This window comes from Dipodomys merriami, unplaced genomic scaffold, assembly GCF_024711535.1.
Source record: "Dipodomys merriami isolate MVZ:Mamm:240054 unplaced genomic scaffold, mDipMer1.0.p SCAF_11, whole genome shotgun sequence".
NCBI lineage: Eukaryota > Metazoa > Chordata > Mammalia > Rodentia > Heteromyidae > Dipodomys > Dipodomys merriami.
The window spans coordinates 14605180-14626656 of NW_027202382.1; the positions used below are offsets into that span (position 1 = coordinate 14605180).

At 41.8% G+C, this 21477-nt stretch overlaps 1 protein-coding gene across 5 annotated transcripts in view; it reads left to right on the forward strand.

The window, feature by feature from the left end:
• Positions 1–3810: 3810 nt before the first annotated feature.
• Unc13b (unc-13 homolog B) overlaps positions 3811–21477 on the forward strand; it is a 174449-nt gene continuing 156782 nt past the window's right edge. For all 5 annotated transcript variants that reach the window (XM_070009369.1, XM_070009371.1, XM_070009367.1 and 2 more), the window contains exon 1: positions 3811–4094. In XM_070009369.1, coding sequence (XP_069865470.1) covers positions 4073–4094 — 22 coding nt within the window. In that variant the 5' untranslated portion in view covers positions 3811–4072. The remainder of the gene's footprint in view (positions 4095–21477) is intronic.

Sequence of the window (21477 nt, forward strand, 5' to 3'; positions counted from 1 at the left end):
CCTGCCTGATCTGGCTTTGAACCTTGATCTTCAGATCACAGCCTCCCGAATAGCTAAAATTACAGGTGTGAGACAACTGGCATAGATCTTAACTCTATATATGTCTATGCCAAAGAGCTCTTCATGGTACCTTGATTATTGGGCAGTACTATGTTCCTCCTGTCTAACACTCTTTGTCTATTTCTCAACCTCCACTCCTACGTACACCCTAGTTGCTCTGTGTGTGTGTGTATGTGTGTGTGTGTGTGTGTGTGTGTGTGTGTGTGTGAAAGAGAGAAAGAATAGAGAGAGATTGTCTGTTTAGGGTAAGTTCCTCCTAGGCTGTGCTCACCATGCCCAATGATTTTTTTTGTAGTTTTAACTCTTAGAACCAGCAATTATTTCTCTTCCTTCCTTCCCTCTTCCTTCCCTCCTTCCATCCTCCTTTCCTTTGCTTTCCTTTCCTTTGCTTTCCTTTCCTTTCCTCTTTCCTTTCATTTCCTGCAAGTACTGTAGCTTGAATTTTGGGCCTCATGCTCTCCCTTAGCTTTTTTGCTAAAGGTTGACACTCTACCATTTGAGCCATACCTCTACTTCTGATACATTTCATCATTTAAACCTTAAACTATCTTATGAAGTAGGTAGTATTATTATTCCCTGATATATGTAACTGATATATGTAACATATCCCTGAGATATTTAACTGCCTCAGTGTTACAGATGCCACAACTAGTTCATAAATCCTAGTATGGTAGGCAGATTTCTAAGATGCCTTTTTACTACCTACCTGGCTGTGTTCAGACACTGAAATCCTAGCTACTCAGGAAGCTGAGATCTGAGGATCTCAGTTTGAAGCCAGCCCAGGCAGGAAATTTCTTGAGGTTTTTTTGGGGGGGTCCGGTCATGGGCCTGAACTTTGGGCCTGGGTGCTGTCCCTCAACTCTTTACTTCAAGGCTAGCGCTCTACCACTTGAGCCACAGTGCCACTTCTGGCTTTTTTTTTCTGCTTATGTGGTGCTGAGGAATTGAACCCAGGGCCTCATGCATGCAAGGCAAACGCTCTACCACTGAGCCACCTTCCCAGCCCTTCTTGAGATTTTAATCTCCAATTAACCCCCCAAAAGCCAGAAGTGGTGATATGGTTCAAATGGTAGAGCACTAGCTTTGAGCAAAAAAGCTCAGGGACATTGCCCAGGCCCTGAATTCAAACCTTAGGACTCTCTCTGTCTCTCTCTGTCTCTGTGTCTCTGTCTCTGTCTCTGTCTGTCTCTCTGTCTCTCTCTCTCTCACACACACACACACAAATATGTCACTTATATAGTTAGGTTACAAAACATGGTAATTTCTATTTTGTCAGGAAACTTTATTGTTTTCTCAACTTGCATACTGCCATGCTGGTTGGAGGGATACTCATTATAAGGAACTGAGGTAGCCAATAGCCAATAAGGAATGGAGGCTTTCTGTCCAATAGTCCTGGAGGAGTTAAGTCCTGTCAATAATCACAAGTGAGCTTGGAAGTGAGCTTCCTCAATCAAGCAGGACTTTGATTGCATTTTATGATTAACTTTGATCCAGATTAACTCTGAATTGTGCATAGATTCCTGACCCACAGAAACTATGATTTAGCTGGCTCACATCTGTAATTGTATCTACTTGGGAAGCTGAGATCTGAGGATCCTGGTTTGAAACTAGCCTGGGCAGACAAATCTGAGAGACTGTTATCTCCAATTAATCATCAGATCACTGAAAGGGGAGATGTGACTCAAGCGGCAGAGTATTAGCCTTGAGTGAAAAAGTTAAGGGAAAGCTCAAGGCCCTGCTTCAGGCCCCCACCACTGGGCACAAGCAACAGCAACAAAAACAAAAACTCTACTTTTATTTTTTTCTTTTTGAGATTGAGCTTCAGTATGTAACAAAGGTGGGTCTCAAATTTGTAATCCTCCTGCCTAGCCTCATAAGTGTTGATAATATAGGCAAACACCATCAGGCCTGAGTAAATGTTGTTGTTTTAGGCTATTAATTTTTGGAGTAATTTGTTGCATGATAATAGAGAAAATATACAAACAGACTGGATGCAGGCACTTGAATGGTGGAGGCAAGAAGTTCTTAAGCTACTTTATTTTTATTTAGCTATCTATTATTTTGTCAGTTGTGTGACTTGAACTCAGGGCCTGGGTGCTGTCTGAGCTCTTTTGCTCAAAGCTAGTGTCCCATTCCCTTCCCTCCTCCCCCAGTCCTGGGGCTTGAACTCAGGGCCTGGACACTGTCCCTGAGTTTCTTTTGCTTAAGGTTAACACTCTACCACTTGAGCCACAACATCACTTCTGGCCTTTTTTGTTTGTATGGTACTGAGAAATCAAACCCAGGGCTTGATGGCATGCTAGGCAAGCACTCTACCACTAAACCACATTACCAGCCCCCTCAAGGCTAGTGTTTTAATACTTTGAGCCACAGCACCACTCCTAGTTTCTAGGATCCTAAGATCTCAGCCTCCTGAGGAGCTAAGATTACAGGTATGAGCCACTGGTGTCCATCTAGCTACTTTATAGAGACTGTTAAAAGTAAAATACACCTGTAGTCCTAGCTATATTTCTAGAAATGGCGCTGTGGCTCTAAGTGGTAGAACTCTAGCCTTGAGCAAAAAAGCTCAAAAGCGTGGCCTGCGTCCCAAGTTCAAGCCCCACAACTGATACGAGAAAAAAAAAAAGAAAAATATACACTAGCTGAATCTGATTAGTTCCAAGTTCACACTCTCCCCAATCACATTAGATTGTTTCTATAACTCTATATTGTCTCCAGGTACAAAGAGATGATGGGGTAGCTTGGTCTGATTTTGGAGGGCAAAGATTCTGTTAAATAGACTTTTCTTGAGTCTGGCAAGCAGAATCCCATGGAGCCAAGAACTTGTCAACACTGAATCCTGAGCTAATGAGGCCAACAAAATATCTACTCTAGTGGTGCTCAACTCTGGCAGTACATTAGAATCATCTGAAGAAGAATCCCACATGTTATTTCTAACCAATTAATAAAAAACCAAGTAATTTGGGAGTGGAAATGATAGATCTGTACACCATACTACATATCTTCTTACTTTGTACCATCTGGCTTTTTCCAGTTCCTCACCTGTGCATGCACCATTTTTCAAAACCACTGTGCTTAAAATGCTTCTTCTCCATCCTTCATTAACTAAATATGATCTGATTTTTACATACCAGGCATTATTTCAAACACAAACACAAAATGAGCATAAAAAAGATGTGAGGTCTTCTGATATTAGACTTTAATAACTGAATTTAATCACTTGTTTAAATGATTGAAATTAAAACGTGGAGTGCTGTGTGTTGTGGTGTAATTCTGTAAATCCCAGCTTTTGGAAGGCCAGCAGGAGGATTAAGGTTCCAGGTCATCCTGGACTACAGTTCAAAATCAAAACAAAACAAAACAACATTCTACTGTGTGATACGATCTTGTTAAATTATTTTGGAAGTAGCCAGTCAGCTTTAAGGGCTAGTCCCTTTCAGGAAGCCCAATAGGAATTCTTCAATGAAAAGAATCTGTTTTGGTGAGGAAACTTAACCCACGTGGGAGGAGCAAGGGGCTGCCAGCTTCACACAGGTGAGGGCAAGCCGCTCCCATCCCGGCTTTAAGCCTCCAAAGTGTAAGGGGACTCCACCTCTTACGTGCGCGTGAGTGAGGGGCGTGGTCTGAGGACTAGTCGTGATTTGATTGGCTGGAGGGAGGGAATCCACGGGTTGGCTCCGCCCAGGCGCTTGCTCGGGTCTCCGGTTGGAGTGACGGGAGGGAGTCCTTTTTACTTCTGCCTCCCAGCTATGGCGCCGTGGTGCCGCACCCAGTCCCCAGCTGGCCGCCCGCTACTCGACGACGCTATCCCAAGTTCCTACAGAGGGTGAGGATTGGAGTAGGTACGCGGGAGCGGCGGGGCGCTGCCTGAGACCGGAACCATGAGGAGTTGCCGGACCTGTGGGGCGGTTAGCTGGAGCCGCCGCGGCACCTGCTGAGGAAAAGGGAGAGGCCGGGCCGGTGAGGCGGCGGCGCGGTCGGGGCGCGGCGGAGGCTCGCCGGCTTCTCGGCCATGTCACTGCTCTGCGTGCGCGGTGAGTGTGCTGCTTGGGGCAGGGGAGGAGAGACGGGGGTCCCCGACTCATTGCCACTCGGCTCTAGGGTTCTAGTGAGCGCCGTTACCACCTCACCCCAAACTTCACTTGCCATCCGTGCCTGGGGGGACAAATATGTTAAACAGCCGTTTCTACCCCCAGAAGACTTCTCCCACTCTTTCCCGAGTCCTCTCCGGTGCCGCTGGGGACGGTTGAAGACTCGAGAGTGTTGGGTGGCGGACTCAGGTCCTGTAAATCACGGGCAGGGTTCTCTAACCAGAGTGAATGAGAAAGGCGGCCGCGGGTAGTTGGCGCCAGTCAGTAGTGGCAGCTTCTCATTCTTTTCTTCTCCTTGCACGAGAAAACTATAGTTTGCTTGGTAGCAGGTGCTTTTCATCACTCTTGGAACGCGTTAGCGGTACAGCTGTCACATCCCTTCTGATAGTGAATTTCTTGGTTTTCATCTCTCACGATTGCTTGTCTTTGTCTTCGGTTCTTTTCTTGAACCTCAAGCTTTATAGTCGAGGCTAAAATTATTCTTATATCCGCTTGGAGAGGTGCATTGTTTTTTCTCCCAGGTTGGCCTTGTATTCGAGATCCTCCTGCTTCAGCCTCCCTAGATAGGGGATTATAAGCATTTTAAAACAAGAAAGAACTCTAGGATTTAAGATGAGGTATGGGTCATAGACTTGGCTCCATGTGAGTAGATTCTCCCCCCCCCCTTCCCCTTCCTTTCTACTTTCCTTCCTCCCTCCCTCCCTCCCTCTCTTTTTCTCTCCCCCTCCCTGTCTCGATTTTTTTTTAGTATGGTATTTCCCAGTGCGTGGCTTAATTGAAGCTCAATGCTGGTTTTAGGCTGATTACAAGGACTGTGATTTTTTATTTTTTATTTTTTTTATAGAGAGATTAACTGATCAGAAAATGTAAGGTTTGGACTACTTCAAGAATTTGATCCTGACATTCAAGTTCCTGCCTAACACATCGGTAGATGGGATAAGGTAGCTTGATTTTGATCTACTACAGTCTTCAGGAGCCTTTTCCTGGCACCCTTTACTGGATGGAGTTCATGTTTCTTTTGGCGGTACAGATTAGAAGCATTGTTGTTTGTGATCTCTCTGATACCAGTGTTTCTCCCAGCTGCTGCTGACAAATGGAACTGCTTTGCCCTGTTCTCCACTGTTTTGTTAAATCTGCATTAACCTCAAATGGGATTTGGTTATTTCCGGGGATTATGAGACACACAATTTTTCTTCTTTCATGGTTGATTTTTCATTAATGAGAATTTTGCTTTGGTTTCAGTGAGACATTTTCTTTGAGCATCTGGGAGTGTATTTATTCCTTTAGATCCCTGCTCTCGAGTAGCAGGATTTGGGAGAGATTGGGTTTTGCAATGTTGCTTGAATGGTTTAATTCTCTATTGCCACACTGTATTATGGGACTAGTTCTTATGAAAGATTCTTCAGGCAGTTGCATTTTTAAATCAGAAATTCCTATTTGATTAAACTTAAATAACTTCAGAGAAGTAACTGCTGGCATTTCATTTGTTATGACTCTAGCAGCTTTCATTATCTGGAAATTCTGCTATTCTATTTATTTATTGTTTGTTTGTTTTGTTTGTGTCAGTTGTGGGGCCTGAACTCTGGGTCTGGGCACTGTCCCTCAGCTCTTCAGCTTAAGGCTAGCACTCTACCACTTGAACCACAGAGCTACTTCCAGCTTTTTCTGCTTATGTGGTACTGAGGAATCGAACCCAGGGCCTCATGCATGCAAGGCAAGCACTCTACCACTGAGACATCCTCCCAGCCCCCCATTTATTTATTATTTATTGTGGTTTGGGGTTTGAACTCGAGGCTTTAAGCATATTAGGTGGGAGCTCTACCATTTGAGCCATGCCTTCAGCTCTGCTTTTTTGCTGGTTGCTTTGGAGATGGTATCTAGTACCATCTAATAGCCATGCCTCCAGCTTTCCTTTGAATTATAATCCTCCAGATATCAGCCTCCTAGCTACTGCTAGGATTGCATGTGTGAGCCACTGGTCCCTATTCTGTTCTTTCCCTTTTAATGTTAAGTTGGTTGTTTTTCATCTTGCTTCCTACAGATTAAAGGCTCTCAATCTAATGACTGACTTTCCTTTTTGGCCTAATCTTGATACTCTGTTTAAGCATTGACTTTGTTCATTGCAGCATCTGCTTTGTTCTGTACTGATGCCCCTGAAATACTCTTTGATACTTTTTGCTTATCTAAAATGTATTCTTCCTTTTCCAGTTTAAAGTCTATTTTTTGTTTTATTTTGTTTTTGAAAACTTCAGTAGTCCACAGTGATCTTTCTTCTCCTTGAAACCCTTAAAGCACTTGTGGTCTTGGACAGGATTACTAATTTGGCAATGAATCATATACTGACTGGCACTGTTCTTGTACCGTTCGGCTTATGGTGACATAATAGCATTGGCCAGATCAGACCTGGGATTGTGTTTAGTTGAGGTATTTCCTTGTAAAAGGCACATTGAGAAATAATAACAAGAAGATTAAATTTTTTTTGAGGAGTTGATTGGTTAAGACTAATGAAAGGTATAGAAAGTATTTAAAAAAAAAAAACATGAGGGGCTGGGAAGGTGGCTCAGTGGTAGAGTGCTTGCCTTGCATGCATGAGGCCCTGGGTTCGATTCCTCAGCACCACATAAGCAGAAAAAAAAAAAGCCGGAAGTGGCACTGTGGCTCAAGTGGTAGAGCGCAGGGACAGCGCCTAGGCCCAGAGTTCAGGCCCCATGACCGGACCAAAAAAAAAAAAACATGAGAAGTTCAATTGTGAGAAGGTTTAAAAGTAGAGAATCATAATGGTAAATGAAAAGAGTTTTAAAACTTAAGATTATTTTGTTGAATAGTGGTCTATGGTTTAAGGTAACAGAAAATCAGATTTCAGCTTAACATAAAGAACTTTGAGCAACAGGGTGGTTATGGTTATGGTGGCTTAGTGCTAGAGCACTTGCTTAGGCCCTGGGTTCGATCCTTATGACTGGGGGGAAAAAGAAGAAAAGGACACAGTATCACTTGCATTATAAAAATAAAGCTTGTCATTAGTGATACTAGCTGGACCAAGTTGATTTATGTTGTGACGTGCTGTTAAAATCTTTATCATGATTTATCATTACTAATCAGCCATCTAATTAATGGCAGTACTACCAAGAATCTCTTAGAAAGTGAATTTTGATAGCTCAAATATTTATAAGACATTCAGGATTGTGGGAGAATTCTACCCAGGGAGACTTATTAAGGTATATTTTGATTTATAGTTCCTGTGGCAAGTAGGAACTTGATTGTGCCTTGCCTTAGCCAGGTAGTAGTGAAGGGGCAAAGAACCAGTTTCCTCTGTTATGGCTGTTGTCATAAATAACTTTCTTATTTTTTTTGGGTCCGGTCATGGGCCTGAACTCTGGGCCTGGGTGCTGTCCCTCAGCTCTTCAGCTCAAGGCTAACACTCTACCACTTGAGCCACAGCGCCACTTCTAGCTCATGCAGGCAAGGCAAGTGCTCTACCACTGAGCCATCTTCCCAGCCCCATAAATAACTTTCTTATAAGCACTACCCCTTCTCCACCTCTCCCTCCTGCCTCTCCCCTCAGACTATGGTCTGGCATTTTGCTGGTTAATTTGAGCTGGACTTGATTGACCAGGCTGGCTTTGAACCTCAATCCTCAGATTTAAGGCTCCTGAATAGCTAGGATTACAGGTGTAAGCCACTGATGCTTGGCTACAACATTTTTTTTTTTTTGGTCCGTTGTGGAGCCTGAACTCTGGGCCTGGGTGCTGTCCCTTAGCTCTTCAGCTCAAGGCTAGCGCTCTACCACTTGAGCCACAGTGCCACTTCCAGCTTTTTTCTTTTTGCTTATGTGGTGTGAGGAATCGAACCTAGGGCCTCATGCATGCAAGGCAAGCACTCTACCACTGAGCCACCTTCCCAGCCCCATCTTCAACATTTTTAGTTTCTAAAAGTTTGGTTTTGGGTCAGGGATTTAGCTCAGTGGAAAAATGATTCCTTGCCAGCACAAGGCCCTGAGTTCGATCCTTAGCAACCGCCCCCTCCCCCCAAAAGTCAAGATTTTTGTAAGAGTTGTACTCTTAAGTCTTATGCTAAGTCTGTCTATCTATATCTATCTATCTATCTATCTGTCTGTCTGTCTGTCTAATCTCTGTCTCTCTCTCTCTCTCTCTCTATCTCTATATCTCTGTCTGTGCTGTGTATTTCAGACTTTTCTTTTTTTTTTGTGGGTCATGGGGCTTGAACTCTGGGCCTGAGTGCTGTCTCTCAGCTCTTCAGTTCAGGCTAGCACTCTATCACTTGAGTTACAACGAAACTTCCAGTTGTCTGGTGGTTTATTGGACATAAGAGTTTAACGGACTTTCCTGCTCCGGCTGGCTTTGAACCGGGATCCTCAGATCTCAGCCTCCTGAGTAGCTAGGATTACAGGCGTGAGCCACCAGCGCCCGGCTCCACCCCTCTTTTTCTAAGTTTTATTTTATTTACTTATTTTTTTTGGGTCCAGTCGTGGACCTGAACTCTGGGCTTGGGTGCTGTCCCTCAGCTCTTCAGCTCAAGGCTAGTGCTCTACCACTTGAGCCACAGCTCCACTTCCAGCTTTCTTTTCTCTTTGCTAATGTGGTGCTGAGGAATCGAACCCAGGGCCTCATGCATGCAAGGCAAGCACTCTACCACTGAGCCACCTTCCCAGCCCCTCTAACTTTTTTGTTTTTGGTTAGTCATGTGATTTGCATTTGGCCTGAGTGCTGACCCTGAGCTACTTTTGCTCAGGGCTAGCACTCTTAACACTTGGAGCCATAGCTCTACTTTCAGGTTTTTTGTGGTTAATTGGAGATGAGAGACTCACAGACTTTTCTGCCCAGACTGGCTTCAAACTGTGATCCTCAGATCTCAGCCTCTAAAGTATCTAGGATTATAGGTATGAGCCAGTGCCCAGCTTTTTTTTTTTTTTCTTTTTGAGATAGGGTATTGTTATGTAGCCCAGTCTGGCCTCAAACATGCAGTCTGCCCCATCATGCCTGGATAAAGCAAGATTCTTTGTTTGTCAAGTATTTTATATATACATTCTTTTGTTTTCATGGTGCTGGAGCTCTAACACAGAACCATATACATGCTAGGCAAGTGCTGTACCTTAGTGCTATATGTATATTTTATTCAGATTTGTATTTTTTTATTGTTATTATCAAGGTAATATGCAGAGAAGTTACAGTTACATAAGTCAGGTAATGAGTACATTTCTTTTTAGATGACTACGTATGTGTTTATATATATTATATATGTATATATTAAATATTTAACTTTTTTTTTTTGCCAGTCCTGGGGCTTGAACTCAGGGCCTGGGTTCTGCCTCTGAGCCTCTCTGTGCTCAAGGATAGTGCTCTACCACTTGAGCCATAGCACTACTTCCGGCTTTTTCTTAGTACTTTATTGGAGATAAGAGTCTCAGGGACTTTCCTGCCTAGGGCTGGCTTGGAACCATGATCCTCAGTTCTCAGCCTCCGGAGTAGCTAGGATTACAGGTGTGAGCCACTGGCACCTGGCTTATAAGTATATTTTGAAAAACTTTTTTTTTTTTTTTTGGTCGGGTCATGGGGCCTGAACTCTGGGCCTGGGCGCTGTCCCTCAGCTCTTCAGCTCAAGGCTAGCACTCTACCACTTGAGCCACAGTGCCACTTCTGACTTTTCTTTTTGCTTATGTGGTGCTGAGGAATGGAACCCAGGGCCTCAGGCATGCAAGGCAAGCGCTCTACCACTGAGCCACCTTCCCAGCCCATATTTTGAAAAACTTTTATTGCTGCTTTTATTGTGCCATAATGGCACATGCTTTTAGTTGTAGCTACTCTGGATGCTGAGACAGGAAGAACATTTGCCTGGGCAACATAGCAAGGTTCTATCTCTAAAAACAAACAAAACAAGCAACGCCCCTCCCCTTGCCTTTTGCTTTAACTTATAGGCTTAAGTAGAAGGCCGCTGAATTATTATGAAATTATAAAATTTATATATGCCTGACTACAACCAGTCAGGTCAAGAATAGAACCTTACCAACACTCTAGAGGCCCATTGTGTTCTTTGCCCCAGTCAATACCCTTCTTTCCTTCCCAGAAGTTACTGCTCTCTTGACTCTAACACTAAATATTAATTTTCCCTATTTAAAAATTAATAAACTACTTATTTTACAGAGATTGAATTCAGAGTCCGTATGTATATATGCATTTATTGTGTGTTTTGTGTGTACTGGTTTTGGAGCTTGAACTTGGCACCTGGATGCTGTCCTGAGTGTTTCTGCCCAAAGCTAGGTCTCTACCACTTGAACCTCAGCTCCATTTCTGGCTTTTTGGTGCTTAATTGGAGATAAGAATCTCACTTTCTTTGGTGGGGGGGCGGAGGGAGGATGGGAAGGGATGGGAAGGGGGGAAACAAAGGAGGAGGCTACAGTGCTTGATAAGAAATGTACTCATTATCTTGCCCATGTAATTGTAACTCTCTGTACAGTATTTTCACAATTAAAATAAAAAGGATAACAACAACAAAAAAAAGAATCTCACTTTCCTGTCTAGGCTGGCTTTGATCTGGGATCCTCAGTTCTGAGCCTCCTGAGTAGTTTACGATTATAGGAATGAGCCACCAGTGGCTGACTGAGAGCCTTATTCGTGGCAGACAACCTTTCTAACCCTAAGCCATATACTCAGCCTAATAAATTTTATTTTACTGTGTGTGTGTGTGTGTGTGTATGTATGTGTGTGTGTGTGTTGGTACTGTGACTAGAATTCAATGCCAGGGTGCTGTTGAACCTATGATCTTCCCCGTCTCAGTCTTCTGAGTAGCTAAGATTACAGACTACTGAACTTGGCTTTATGTATTTGTTTAGTTGGTCATGGGCGCTGTCCCTGAACTCTTCAGTTCAAGACTAGTGCTCTACCACTTGAGCCATAGTACCATTTCCAGTTTTTTGGTGGTTAATTGGAGATAAGAGTCTCATGGACTTTCCTGCCCAGGTTGGCTTTGAACCACGACCCTCAGATCTCAGCCTCCTGAGTATCTAGGATTATAAGCGTGAGCCACCAGTGCCTGGCTTTTTATTTCATATATTAAAAAAGGGGCTGGGTGCCGGTGGCTCACGCCTGTAATCCTAGCTACCTAGGAAGCTGAGATCTGAGGATCGTAGTTCAAAGCTAGCCTGGGTAGGAAAGTCCATGAAACTCTTATCTCCAATAAACCACTAGAAAACCGGAAGTGGTGCTGTAGCTCAAGTGGTAGAGCGCTCGCCTTGAGCTGAAGAGCTGAGGGACAGTGCTCAAGCCCAGAGTTCAAGCCCCACGACCGACAAAAAAAAAAAATTAAATAGAAAAGGGGGACTCACTTTGTAGTACAGGCTGGCCTCTGACTAATGATCTTTCTTCCCTAGATTATGGGTTTGTACCACTAGGTTGAGCTATGTATATACTTTTTTTTTTTTTAATAAAGATATTACTCTTGTTTAGGGTAATGTTCTTCCTGTCTCAACCTCCTCAGTAGCTTTAATGTTCAGTTTTGTCATATTTGAACTGTCATAGAAAAGCTATGAAGCCCATTTTTCTAGAGTTGTTGAAGTTTATTTCCTTTTGCATATAATGCCTAGGTTGAACTGCTCTGCATGAGGAAGTTTATGAAGCTATTTTGCATTTCCTGCTTTGTTATGATCCTTTCTATGATTACTAGGAAGTGGAATAATAAAAATTTAAGCAAATGGTAAAATTTTATGTTCAGTTAATAAAGGAAATTTTATTTCCTCTTTCTGTTCTTCTCTAATGACAATGAAATGTTCTTTCTCAATTGTAATCTTCAAGAATGACTATCAGTTGAATTTGTGAGAGAGGCTCACATGGAATCATGAGGGCTTCTTAATGTGTTTTTGTTTTATCACTCCACAGTAATGAAAAGTAGAGTAAAAATATGACAGGATGGAGTTTGTGCTAGGAGGTATATTCTAGCTGCTTTTTCCTAAAGAATCAGATAAATAGTGAAAGTCTTAGGTTTTAGAAATATAGATCTCGTAGTGGTGCTGTGACTCAAGTGGTAGAGCACTCGCCTTGAGCTGAAGAGCTGAGGGACAGCGCCCAGGTTGAGAGTTCAAGCTCCATGACCGACAAAAAAAAAAGCAAAAAAGAAGAATCATTAATGTTTGCTGGGTGCCGGTGGCTCACGCCTGTAATCCTAGCTACTCAGGAGGCTGAGATCTGAGGATCATGGTTCAAAGCCAGCCCTGGCAGGAAAATCTATGAAACTCTAATCTCCAATAAACCACTAGAAAACTGGAAGTGGCGCTGTGGCTCAAGTAGTAGAGTGCTTGCCTTGAGCTGAGCACTGGGCAGCTCCCAGGCCCAGAGCTCAAGCCCCACGACCGACAAAAAAAAAAAAAAGAAAAAGAAAAAAAATATGGATCTCCTAAAGAATCTGTTTTTCACCCTGTTGGCTGCTTCTATATTTCTGTATACTAAATACTAATTTGGTACTATATGGTCAGGACAGGTATGTTGGGTTATTAATTTTCTCTAGCAACTGTTTGTTTTATTGATTTCTATAGTATTTAAATGTGAGTGATATTAAGAAGGAATTGGAAGGAGGGCAGTGAAGTGAGCAGATGTGCCTGGCAACCAAAGAGGAGCTGGCAATTGGACAGTGGGAAGATAATTGTTTGCATAGAATTTGAAGTATGTCAAAGATGAATTATAGGGCCAACATAATTTCTCTCAATTAGTTATGAGCCAAATTTATAGAAACTTCCAGCCTGAAGTTAAAAGGAAGCCTGCTTAACAAAGAGAGGGTTGTCCTCAGTTCAGCCATCTATACCCATGATAATATCATAGAGCCTGTTGCTCCTTTGAATGATGCTCTGCTTTTCTTTCCTTCTTTCCTTCTTTCCTTCTTTCTTTCTTTCTTTCTTTCTTTCTTTCTTTCTTTCTTTCTTTCTTTCTTTCTTTTCTTTCTTTTCTTTCTTTCATTCTTTTCTTTCTTTCTTTCTTCCTTCCTTTCTTCCTTTCTTTCTTCTCTCTCTCTTTTTTTCTTCTGTCGGTTGTGGGGCTTGAACTCAGCTTGGATGCTGTCCCTGTGCTCTTCAGCTCAAGGCAAGCGCTCTACCACTTGAGCAACAGCACCACTTCCAGTTTTCTAGTGGTTTATTGGAGATAGTCTCATAGACTTTCCTACCCAGGCTGGCTTTGAGCCACGATCCTCAGAGCTCAGCCTCCTGAGTAGCTAGCATTACAGGCGTGAACCACTAACACCTGGCCTACTTCTTTTTTCTTTCTTTCTTTTTTTTTTTGGGTCCGGGCGTGGGGTCTGAACTCTGGGCCTGGGTGCTGTCCCTCAGCTCTTCAGCTCAAGGCTAGCGCTCTACCACTTGAGCCACAGCGCCACTAACGGCTTTTTTTCTTTTTGCTTATGTGGTGCTGAGGAATCAAACCCAGGGCCTCATGCATGCAAGGCAAGCACTCTACCACTGAGTCATCTTCCCAGCCCTGCTTTTGTTTTCTTAAACATCACCATCTATTTGGTCACTTCCTGTTTTCTGAGTGGTTTATTGGAGATAAGAGTTTCATAGACTTTCCTGCCCAGGTTGGCTTTGAACCACAATCCTTAGATCTTATCCTCAGAGTAGCTAGGATTACAGGTGTGAGCCACTGGGCGCCTGGCTAGGCTTTAGTTCTAGTTAGCCCAGCTGTTCAGAAGGGCATAGGTAAGAGGATCGCAGTCTGAAGTCAGGCAAAGATACAGGCTGGGCACTGGTGGCTCATGCGTGTAATCCTAGCTACTAAGGAGGCTGAGATATGAAGATCCTTGTTGAAGTGAGCCCTGGCAGGAAAGTCTGTGAGACTGTATCTCCAATTAACCACCTGAAAACCAGAAGTGGAGCTGTGGCTCAAAGTGGTAGAGCACTATCCTTGAGCAAAACTCTCAGGGATGGTGCCCAGGACCTGAATTCAAGCCCTATGAGAGAGAGAGAGAGAGAGAGAGAGAGAGAGAGAGAGAGAGAGAGAGAGAGAGAGAGAGAGATCTCTCTCTCTCTCTCTCTCTCTCTCTCTCTCTCTCTCTCTCTCTCTCTTACCTGATAAACAACTAAAGCCAAAAAGGGCTGGAGGTGGCTCAACTGGTAGAGTGCCTGCCCAGCAAGCACATGCCTTGAGTTAAAACTCTAGTAATAAATACATCAGTAATATATATATATATATATATATATATATATATATATATATATATATATAGCACATATGTATATGTGTTATAAATGTTATATGTGCTACATATATCTATATGATTATGTATACATCTCATATATTGAGTTGAATGTAACAGTCTCAATTCAGATGAGCCTTAAAATTAATACCTGAAAATTTGGATCCGTAACTTAGTAGAGAAGTATGTCTTAAGGGATAACTATTTGAGAGTCGTAGATTTTTGTCAGTGAAGCCATTGGCTTCAGTACAAATGCCTGTGAATGATAAGAGAGGAGACAAAAGGGGGCTAATGCTGTGAGTGAAGGACTCCATGTGTGAAAGTGGACAGATTGACAGATGTGGTCAGAACTACAGAAAAATGGAAGTATATGTCAGTGTCTCCTTCCTCCCAGAATAGAGGGGAATTTCAAGAAGGAATGATCAGATGGTAGAGCTGAATGATACTGAGGACTCAGAAACAGTAAAAGAGATCATTGCATCTGAAAAGTAGAGTAGTTTCATTATGGCAAGTTCAGCATCAAATTTAAATAGTTTATGAATATTTGGGACATGAAGAAGTAGAATGAGTAAATTTAGGCTATTCATTTAGAAGTTGTAATGAAGATAAGAGTCATAATGGTATTAATAAGAATTTTTTTTTGGGGGGGTCTGGTTGTGGCCCGAACTCTGGGCCTGGGCGCTGTCCCTCAGCTCTTCAGCTCAAGGCTAGCGTTCCACCACTTGAGCCACAGCGCCACTTCTGGCTTTTTTTGTTTTTGTTTTTTTTCTGCTTATGTGGTGCTGAGGAATCAAGCCCAGGGCCTTATGCATGCAAGGCAAGCGCTCTACCACTGAGCCACCTTCCCAGCCCTTAATAAGAAATTTGACTGTAATTGTAACCTCTTTGTATGGTATTTTCACACACAAAAAAGGCAGGAGCTACTGCATCTAACTTCTAAGCAATTTTTCAATAAACCTTTATGTCTGAAAAAAAAAGAAAATAAAAAAAAATAAGAAGTTTGAGTTTCTAGAGCTTGAGGAGAAAGAATAGAAGAGGGAACTGATTTCCCTGTTAAGTGGATGCAAAATTATTGATTGGATAGATAATGAGGTGATGATGATTTAGAGACCTTAAGGAGAGTGCTAAGGGTTTCGTTCATCTAGATTTCAACAACTCTTGTGTTAGACACTTAGAGCAGAATTTTATGAAAAATAAATCCTTTACCCTCTTGAGAGTTATACTACAGAATAATCAGAGTAGATATTAATCACAGAAGAATCATACAAATTAATATAAGCTTATAACTAGTAAGAATACAGCTGATACGTTATAAGAGGGTAGGTATTACTCTGAGAATATGTAATAGAGAATGTACTTACTTAGGTCAAAGAAGCCTTCCCTATAAAGTGAAAATTGAACCAAGAATTGGAAGAAGAGACACTTTTAACCAATTGAGGGAAGAAGAAACTTGTAGGAGAGGAAATAGTATAAAGGCATTATGGTAAGAAGAAAGAGCTTACAGAAGACAAGGATAGTTGGCATACAAAAAGGAACAGAAAATATATATCAAGATGGGGCATGAAATACAGGAAAGGCCTAAGGCCTTTCGTTGAAGGCCAACAAAATACAGAAAGTTAGTAAAACAAAAAAAGTCCAAGGAATAGGCAGAAGGACAGAAGTTGGTAAACTTGACAATTTGTAGTTAGGTTTATTTAAATCTTGAACCACTGAAAACATTCGGCAAGCCACAGTCTAAAAATGGAAGTGATGGCAAATCTGAGAGACTCTTACCTCCAGTTAACCAGCAGAAATCTGGATTTGGATGTGGAGGTTTAGATCAAATGCAAGAGAGCCAGGTTTGATTGAGCAAACAAACAAAACCAACCCTCAGTACCCAGGCTGTGAATTTAACCATAATATCAACATACCCCCCCCCCCACCTTTTATGGTTTAAGTGTACTTTGTAAAATTGATGAGATTCAAACTACATAAGATCATGTTGTGATGGGAAGGGGAAACAAAGGAGGAGGCTACAATGCTTGATAAGAAATGTACTATTTATCTTGCCCATGTAATTGTAACCCCTCTATACAGTATTTTCACAATAAAAAAATAAAAATTAAAAGAAATGTACTAATTATCTCATTGTAACCCTTCTGTACAGCATCTTTACAATAAAAAAAATTTAAGAAAAAAAATAAGATCATGTTGTGAAATTCCTTTGGAAGTTACAATAACTTGCTCTTGGTATGGCCCCATTTTCTTTTCTTTTTTTTTTTTTTTTTTTTTGGGTCCGGTCGTGGGGCCTGAACTCTGGGCCTGGGCGCTGTCCCTCAGCTCTTCAGCTCAAGGCTAGCACTCTACCACTTGAGCCACAGTGCCACTTCTGGCTTTTTTCTTTTTGTTTATGTGGTGCTGAGAAATCGAACTCAGGGCCTCAGGCATTCAAGGCAAGCGCTCTACCACTGAGCCAACTTCCCAGCCCATATGGGCCCATTTTCTTAAGTATTTTGAAACGTACAAGGAGGATGTGATCAATTCCATAAACATTAATTGAGCCTTGGTATAGGTGAGGCATCAAACTAGTCACTCTGGGTGTATAATTTTTATATGAGTAAGAACTGGGCCTTGTCCCCAAGAAATTCAGAGTCTAGAAGGGGAAATGGCAACTAACTAGTGTACAATTAATATGAAACAAGATGCAGTTTGATAATATATAAAATAGAGGTTAAAAAATAGACTAGGGAAACTCTATCTGGGGGACCCAAAAGACATGGAATCAAGTTTTTCTCTGTGGTGTTGGAAATTGGGATAGAAATAGAATAGCATATAGAGAGATTATTATTTGGGTTTTGGACATGTTAAATTTGAGGTATTAGAATCTCTCCTTGTGAAATATAAAATGATGATAAAATAATACCTGCAGGTGATGCTAGCCAGTCTCACTATGTGGCAGTATCAATTTGACAATGATATAAAAGTACTATGCAGTTTTAAAAACAACCGAGCACTGGTGGCTCATGCCTGTAATCCTAGCTACTCAGGAGGCTTAGATCTAAGGATTGCATTTCTTTTTTTTTTTTGGTCCAGTCGTGGGGCTTGAACTCTGGGCCTGGGCGCTGTCCCTGAGCTCTTCAGCTCAAGGCTAGCACTCTACAACTTGAGCCACAGTGCCACTTCCAGGTTTTTTCTTTTTGCTTATGTGGTGCTGAGGAAGTGAACCCAGGGCCTCATGCATGCAAGGCAAGCACTCTACCACTGAGCCACCTTCCCAGCCTAAGGATTGCATTTCAAAGCCAGCCCTGGCAGGCAAGTCCATGAGACTCTTATCTCCAATAAACCACCAGAAAACTGGAAGTGGTGCTTTGGCTCAAGTGGGAGAGTACTTGCCTTGAGCTGAAGAGCTCAGGGACAGCTCCCAGGCCCAGAGTTCAAGTCCCATGACCACTACCACCACCAACAAAAACCCAACCCAGACAATGTAATGGTAGGTATAATTGTTTTGAAAAGTTTAAGAGTTAGGAAATATTCAGAAAGTCTGATTACAGATTTAAAATATAGCTGGCACTGGTATCTCACACCTGTAATTTTCGCTACTCAAGGGGCTGAGATCTGGGGATCAAGGTTTGAAGCCAGCTTAGTCTATAAGACTCATTTTCAATTACCACCAAAAAAGGTTGAAATTGGAGCTGGTTGAGTGCCAGTCCTTGAGTGAAAAAGCTAAGGGACAGTGCCTAGGTGCTGAGTTCAAACCCCAGTAACAACACACACACACACACACACACACACACACACACACACACACACACACACACACACACACACACACACACACACACACACACACACACACACACACACACACACACACACACACACACACACACACACACACACACACACACACACACACACACACACAGAATATACTTCGGAATTAATCAGGCATCCATTGAAATACAACCTCCTTTCATGTAAAATAAGAAAGGTAATTATATTGGGACATACACTAACTCTCCCCAAAAGTTAAATTATAGAATTTCCTACTTGGCTAGGTTTAGCAAACTGCAGGTTTTCTAGCCTTAGACAAATGTACCAGAGGATTTTAATAGTCTGTCTTGGGTATATATTGTGTTGGTATATGCATTTAATATATTAGATTAAAAAATTGTTATTATAGGCCGGGCGCTGGTGGCTCATGCCTGTAATCCTAGTTACTCAGGAGGCTGAGATCTGAGGATCGCGGTTCAAAGCCAGCCCGGGTAGGAGAGACCGTGAGACTCCTATCTCCAGGAAACCACCAGAAAACTGGAAGTGGCACTGTAGCTCAAGTGGTAGAGCGCTAGTCTTCAGCTGAAGAGCTGAGGGACAGCGCCCAGGCCCAGAGTTCAAGACACACGACTGACCAAAAAAAAAAAATTGTCATTATAAAGGTGATGTACAGAGGGGTTACAGTTACATAAGTCAGGTAATGAGTACATTTCTTTTTGAACAATGTCACCCCTTCCCTCCCAGTTTTCCTCTTGTCCTTACCCACAAATTGTATAGTTAATTTTCAATATGTGTTTAGTGAATATCACTGTGTTTGTTACCCTTTGTCCCTCCATTTCTGTGCCTCCCTTTACATTCCCAAAGATTCCCAAAGACACAAGAATGAACAAATAAGACCAAAAGAAAAGAAAACGAAGACAGCAACAAAGAAAAAGCCTGTTGTTTCCATTTCCTGGAGTTCATTTTGATAAATATAGACATTGTGCCTTTGTAGTTCTCTCTTAAGAATATCCTCTTTTGGTCTCACTGTGTGAATATCTAGAGTCCCATATAATTGATCATGTCCTAGTGTATTTTAGGTCTACCTCCCATATATGAGAGAAAACATGTGCCATTTGTCTCTCTGAGCTTGACTTACTTAACATGATTTGTTCTGGGTCCATCTATTTCCCTACAAATGATATAATATTCTTTCTAATGGCTGTGTAAAATTCCATTGTGTGTGTAGAGGAACCACATATTTTTGATCTCTTTATCAATAATAGGGCATCTGGGCCGTTTCCACACCTTGGCTATTGTGAATAGTGCAGCAATGAACATGGATGTGCAAATATTTTTATGGTATCCTGGCTTGTGATGTTTTGGGTAGATACTCAGGACTGGTATGGCTGGGTTGTAAGGAAGATCTATGTTTAGTTGTTTTTTTTTAGGAAACCTCAGACTGCTGTCCAAAGTAATATATTTGTTTTTGCTGTGGATACCACTCGGATGTTTTTTTGGGTGGTGGTGGTCCTGGGGCTTGAGCTCAGGACCTGTGCGCACTCCTTGAGCTTTTGTATTCAGGGATAGCACTCTACCACTTGAACCACAGCTTCATTTCCAGTTTTTTTTTTGATAGTTTATTGAAAATAAGAATCTCAATGAGCTTTCCTGACCAGGCTGGCTTTGAATCACGATCCTTAAATCTCAGCCACCTGAATAGCTAGGATTACAGGTATGAACCACTGGAACCAGTTTCAACAGGAATTTTATTGCAGAATAAGCTTCAGAGTTTGTCTTGCGGTCTTTATGCAGTTATCCCAATATACCTTACTTGACAGCTGAAGCATAGGTCAGCATTGGAGAACATTTCAAGGCATTTTTGTGTATAACCATTCTACATTCACAAAGATGAAGAGATATGATCCATCCTCCAACTAGTTTGTACACTAACAACATGATAAATAAAATGTAACTATGATACAGAGCAGAATATTAGAAGTAACACTGAAGTAAAACTAAAATATAGTAGATTTTATATGGAAGATGGAAAGGTGACCTTTTTTTTTTTTTTGCTCCTAAGAACAGTATGATATATGTGTTAGTGGTACAGCTATAATCCCAGCACTTGAGAGACTTAAGACAGAGGATCACAAGTGTCATTTGTCTCTATGAGCTTGTCTTATCTCACATAACATGATTTAAGTGTGAGGCCAGCCTTGGTAACATAACATTGTAAGTCAGTGTAGCCTAGCTACATGGCAAGTTTGAAGCCAGCTTGATCTACATAGTGAGGTACTATGTCAAAAAGCAAAAAATGAAAAAAAAGGAATTTTTTAAATCTTTTTTTTTTTATTGTGAAAATACCATACAGAGGGGTTACAATTACATGGGCAAGGTAATGAGTACATTTCTTTTCTTTCTTTTTTTTTTTTTTTTTTGGGTCCAGTCATGGGGACTGAACTCTGGGCCTGGGCGCTGTCCCTCAGCTCTTCAGCTCAAGACTAGCATTCTACCACTTGAGCTACAGCGCCACTTACGGCTTTCTTTCTTTTTGCTTATGTAGTGCTGAGGAATCGAACCCAGGGCCTCATGCATGCAAGACAAGCGCTCTACCACTGAGCCACCTTCCCAGCCCCATGAGTACATTTCTTATCAAGCATTGTTGCCTCCTCCTTTGTTTCCCCTTCCCATCTCCCACCCTCCCACCCCCCCCTTTTTTTTTTTGGGGGGGGTCTGGTCGTGGGGCCTGAACTCTGGGCCTGAGCGCTGTCCCTCAGCTCTTCAGCTCAAGGCTAGCGCTCTACCACTTGAGCCACAGAGCCACTTCCGGCTTTTTTCTTTTTGCTTATGTGGTGCTGAGGAATCGAACCCAGGGCCTCATGCATGCAAGGCAAACGCTCTACCAACTTCCCAGCCCCCACCTTTTTTTTTAATCTTATAAGTTACATCAGACTTTATATAATATATACTTATTTCTTGTGAGCTATTATCATAAAAAGTAAAGTTTTATAATCTAAGACATATTCAGTGTGGACTAGAATTTGATAGCCTTTCTGGATTTATCTTTAATTTTTCCAGAAACTGGAAAATACCTTTCAGAAACCTCTGGTAAGCCAAAAGATAACTCAAGATGCCAATATAATATTTCCTTTGAAATTATGATAGCACTTCATAAGCTATATGGAAAAGTATATGAAAAAATACAGACAAAATTGGCAGTGGATTGTATTCATTGGTGCATCAATAATTGGTGCTCATTGTTAAATCCCTGTAATGAGCTTGGGACATGGCTCAAGTGGTAAAATGCCTACTTAGTTAAACAAAAGGCCCTGAATTAAAATACCACTATTGAAAAAAATCACAAATGAAATCATAATAAATTATTGAAATAAAGAATAAG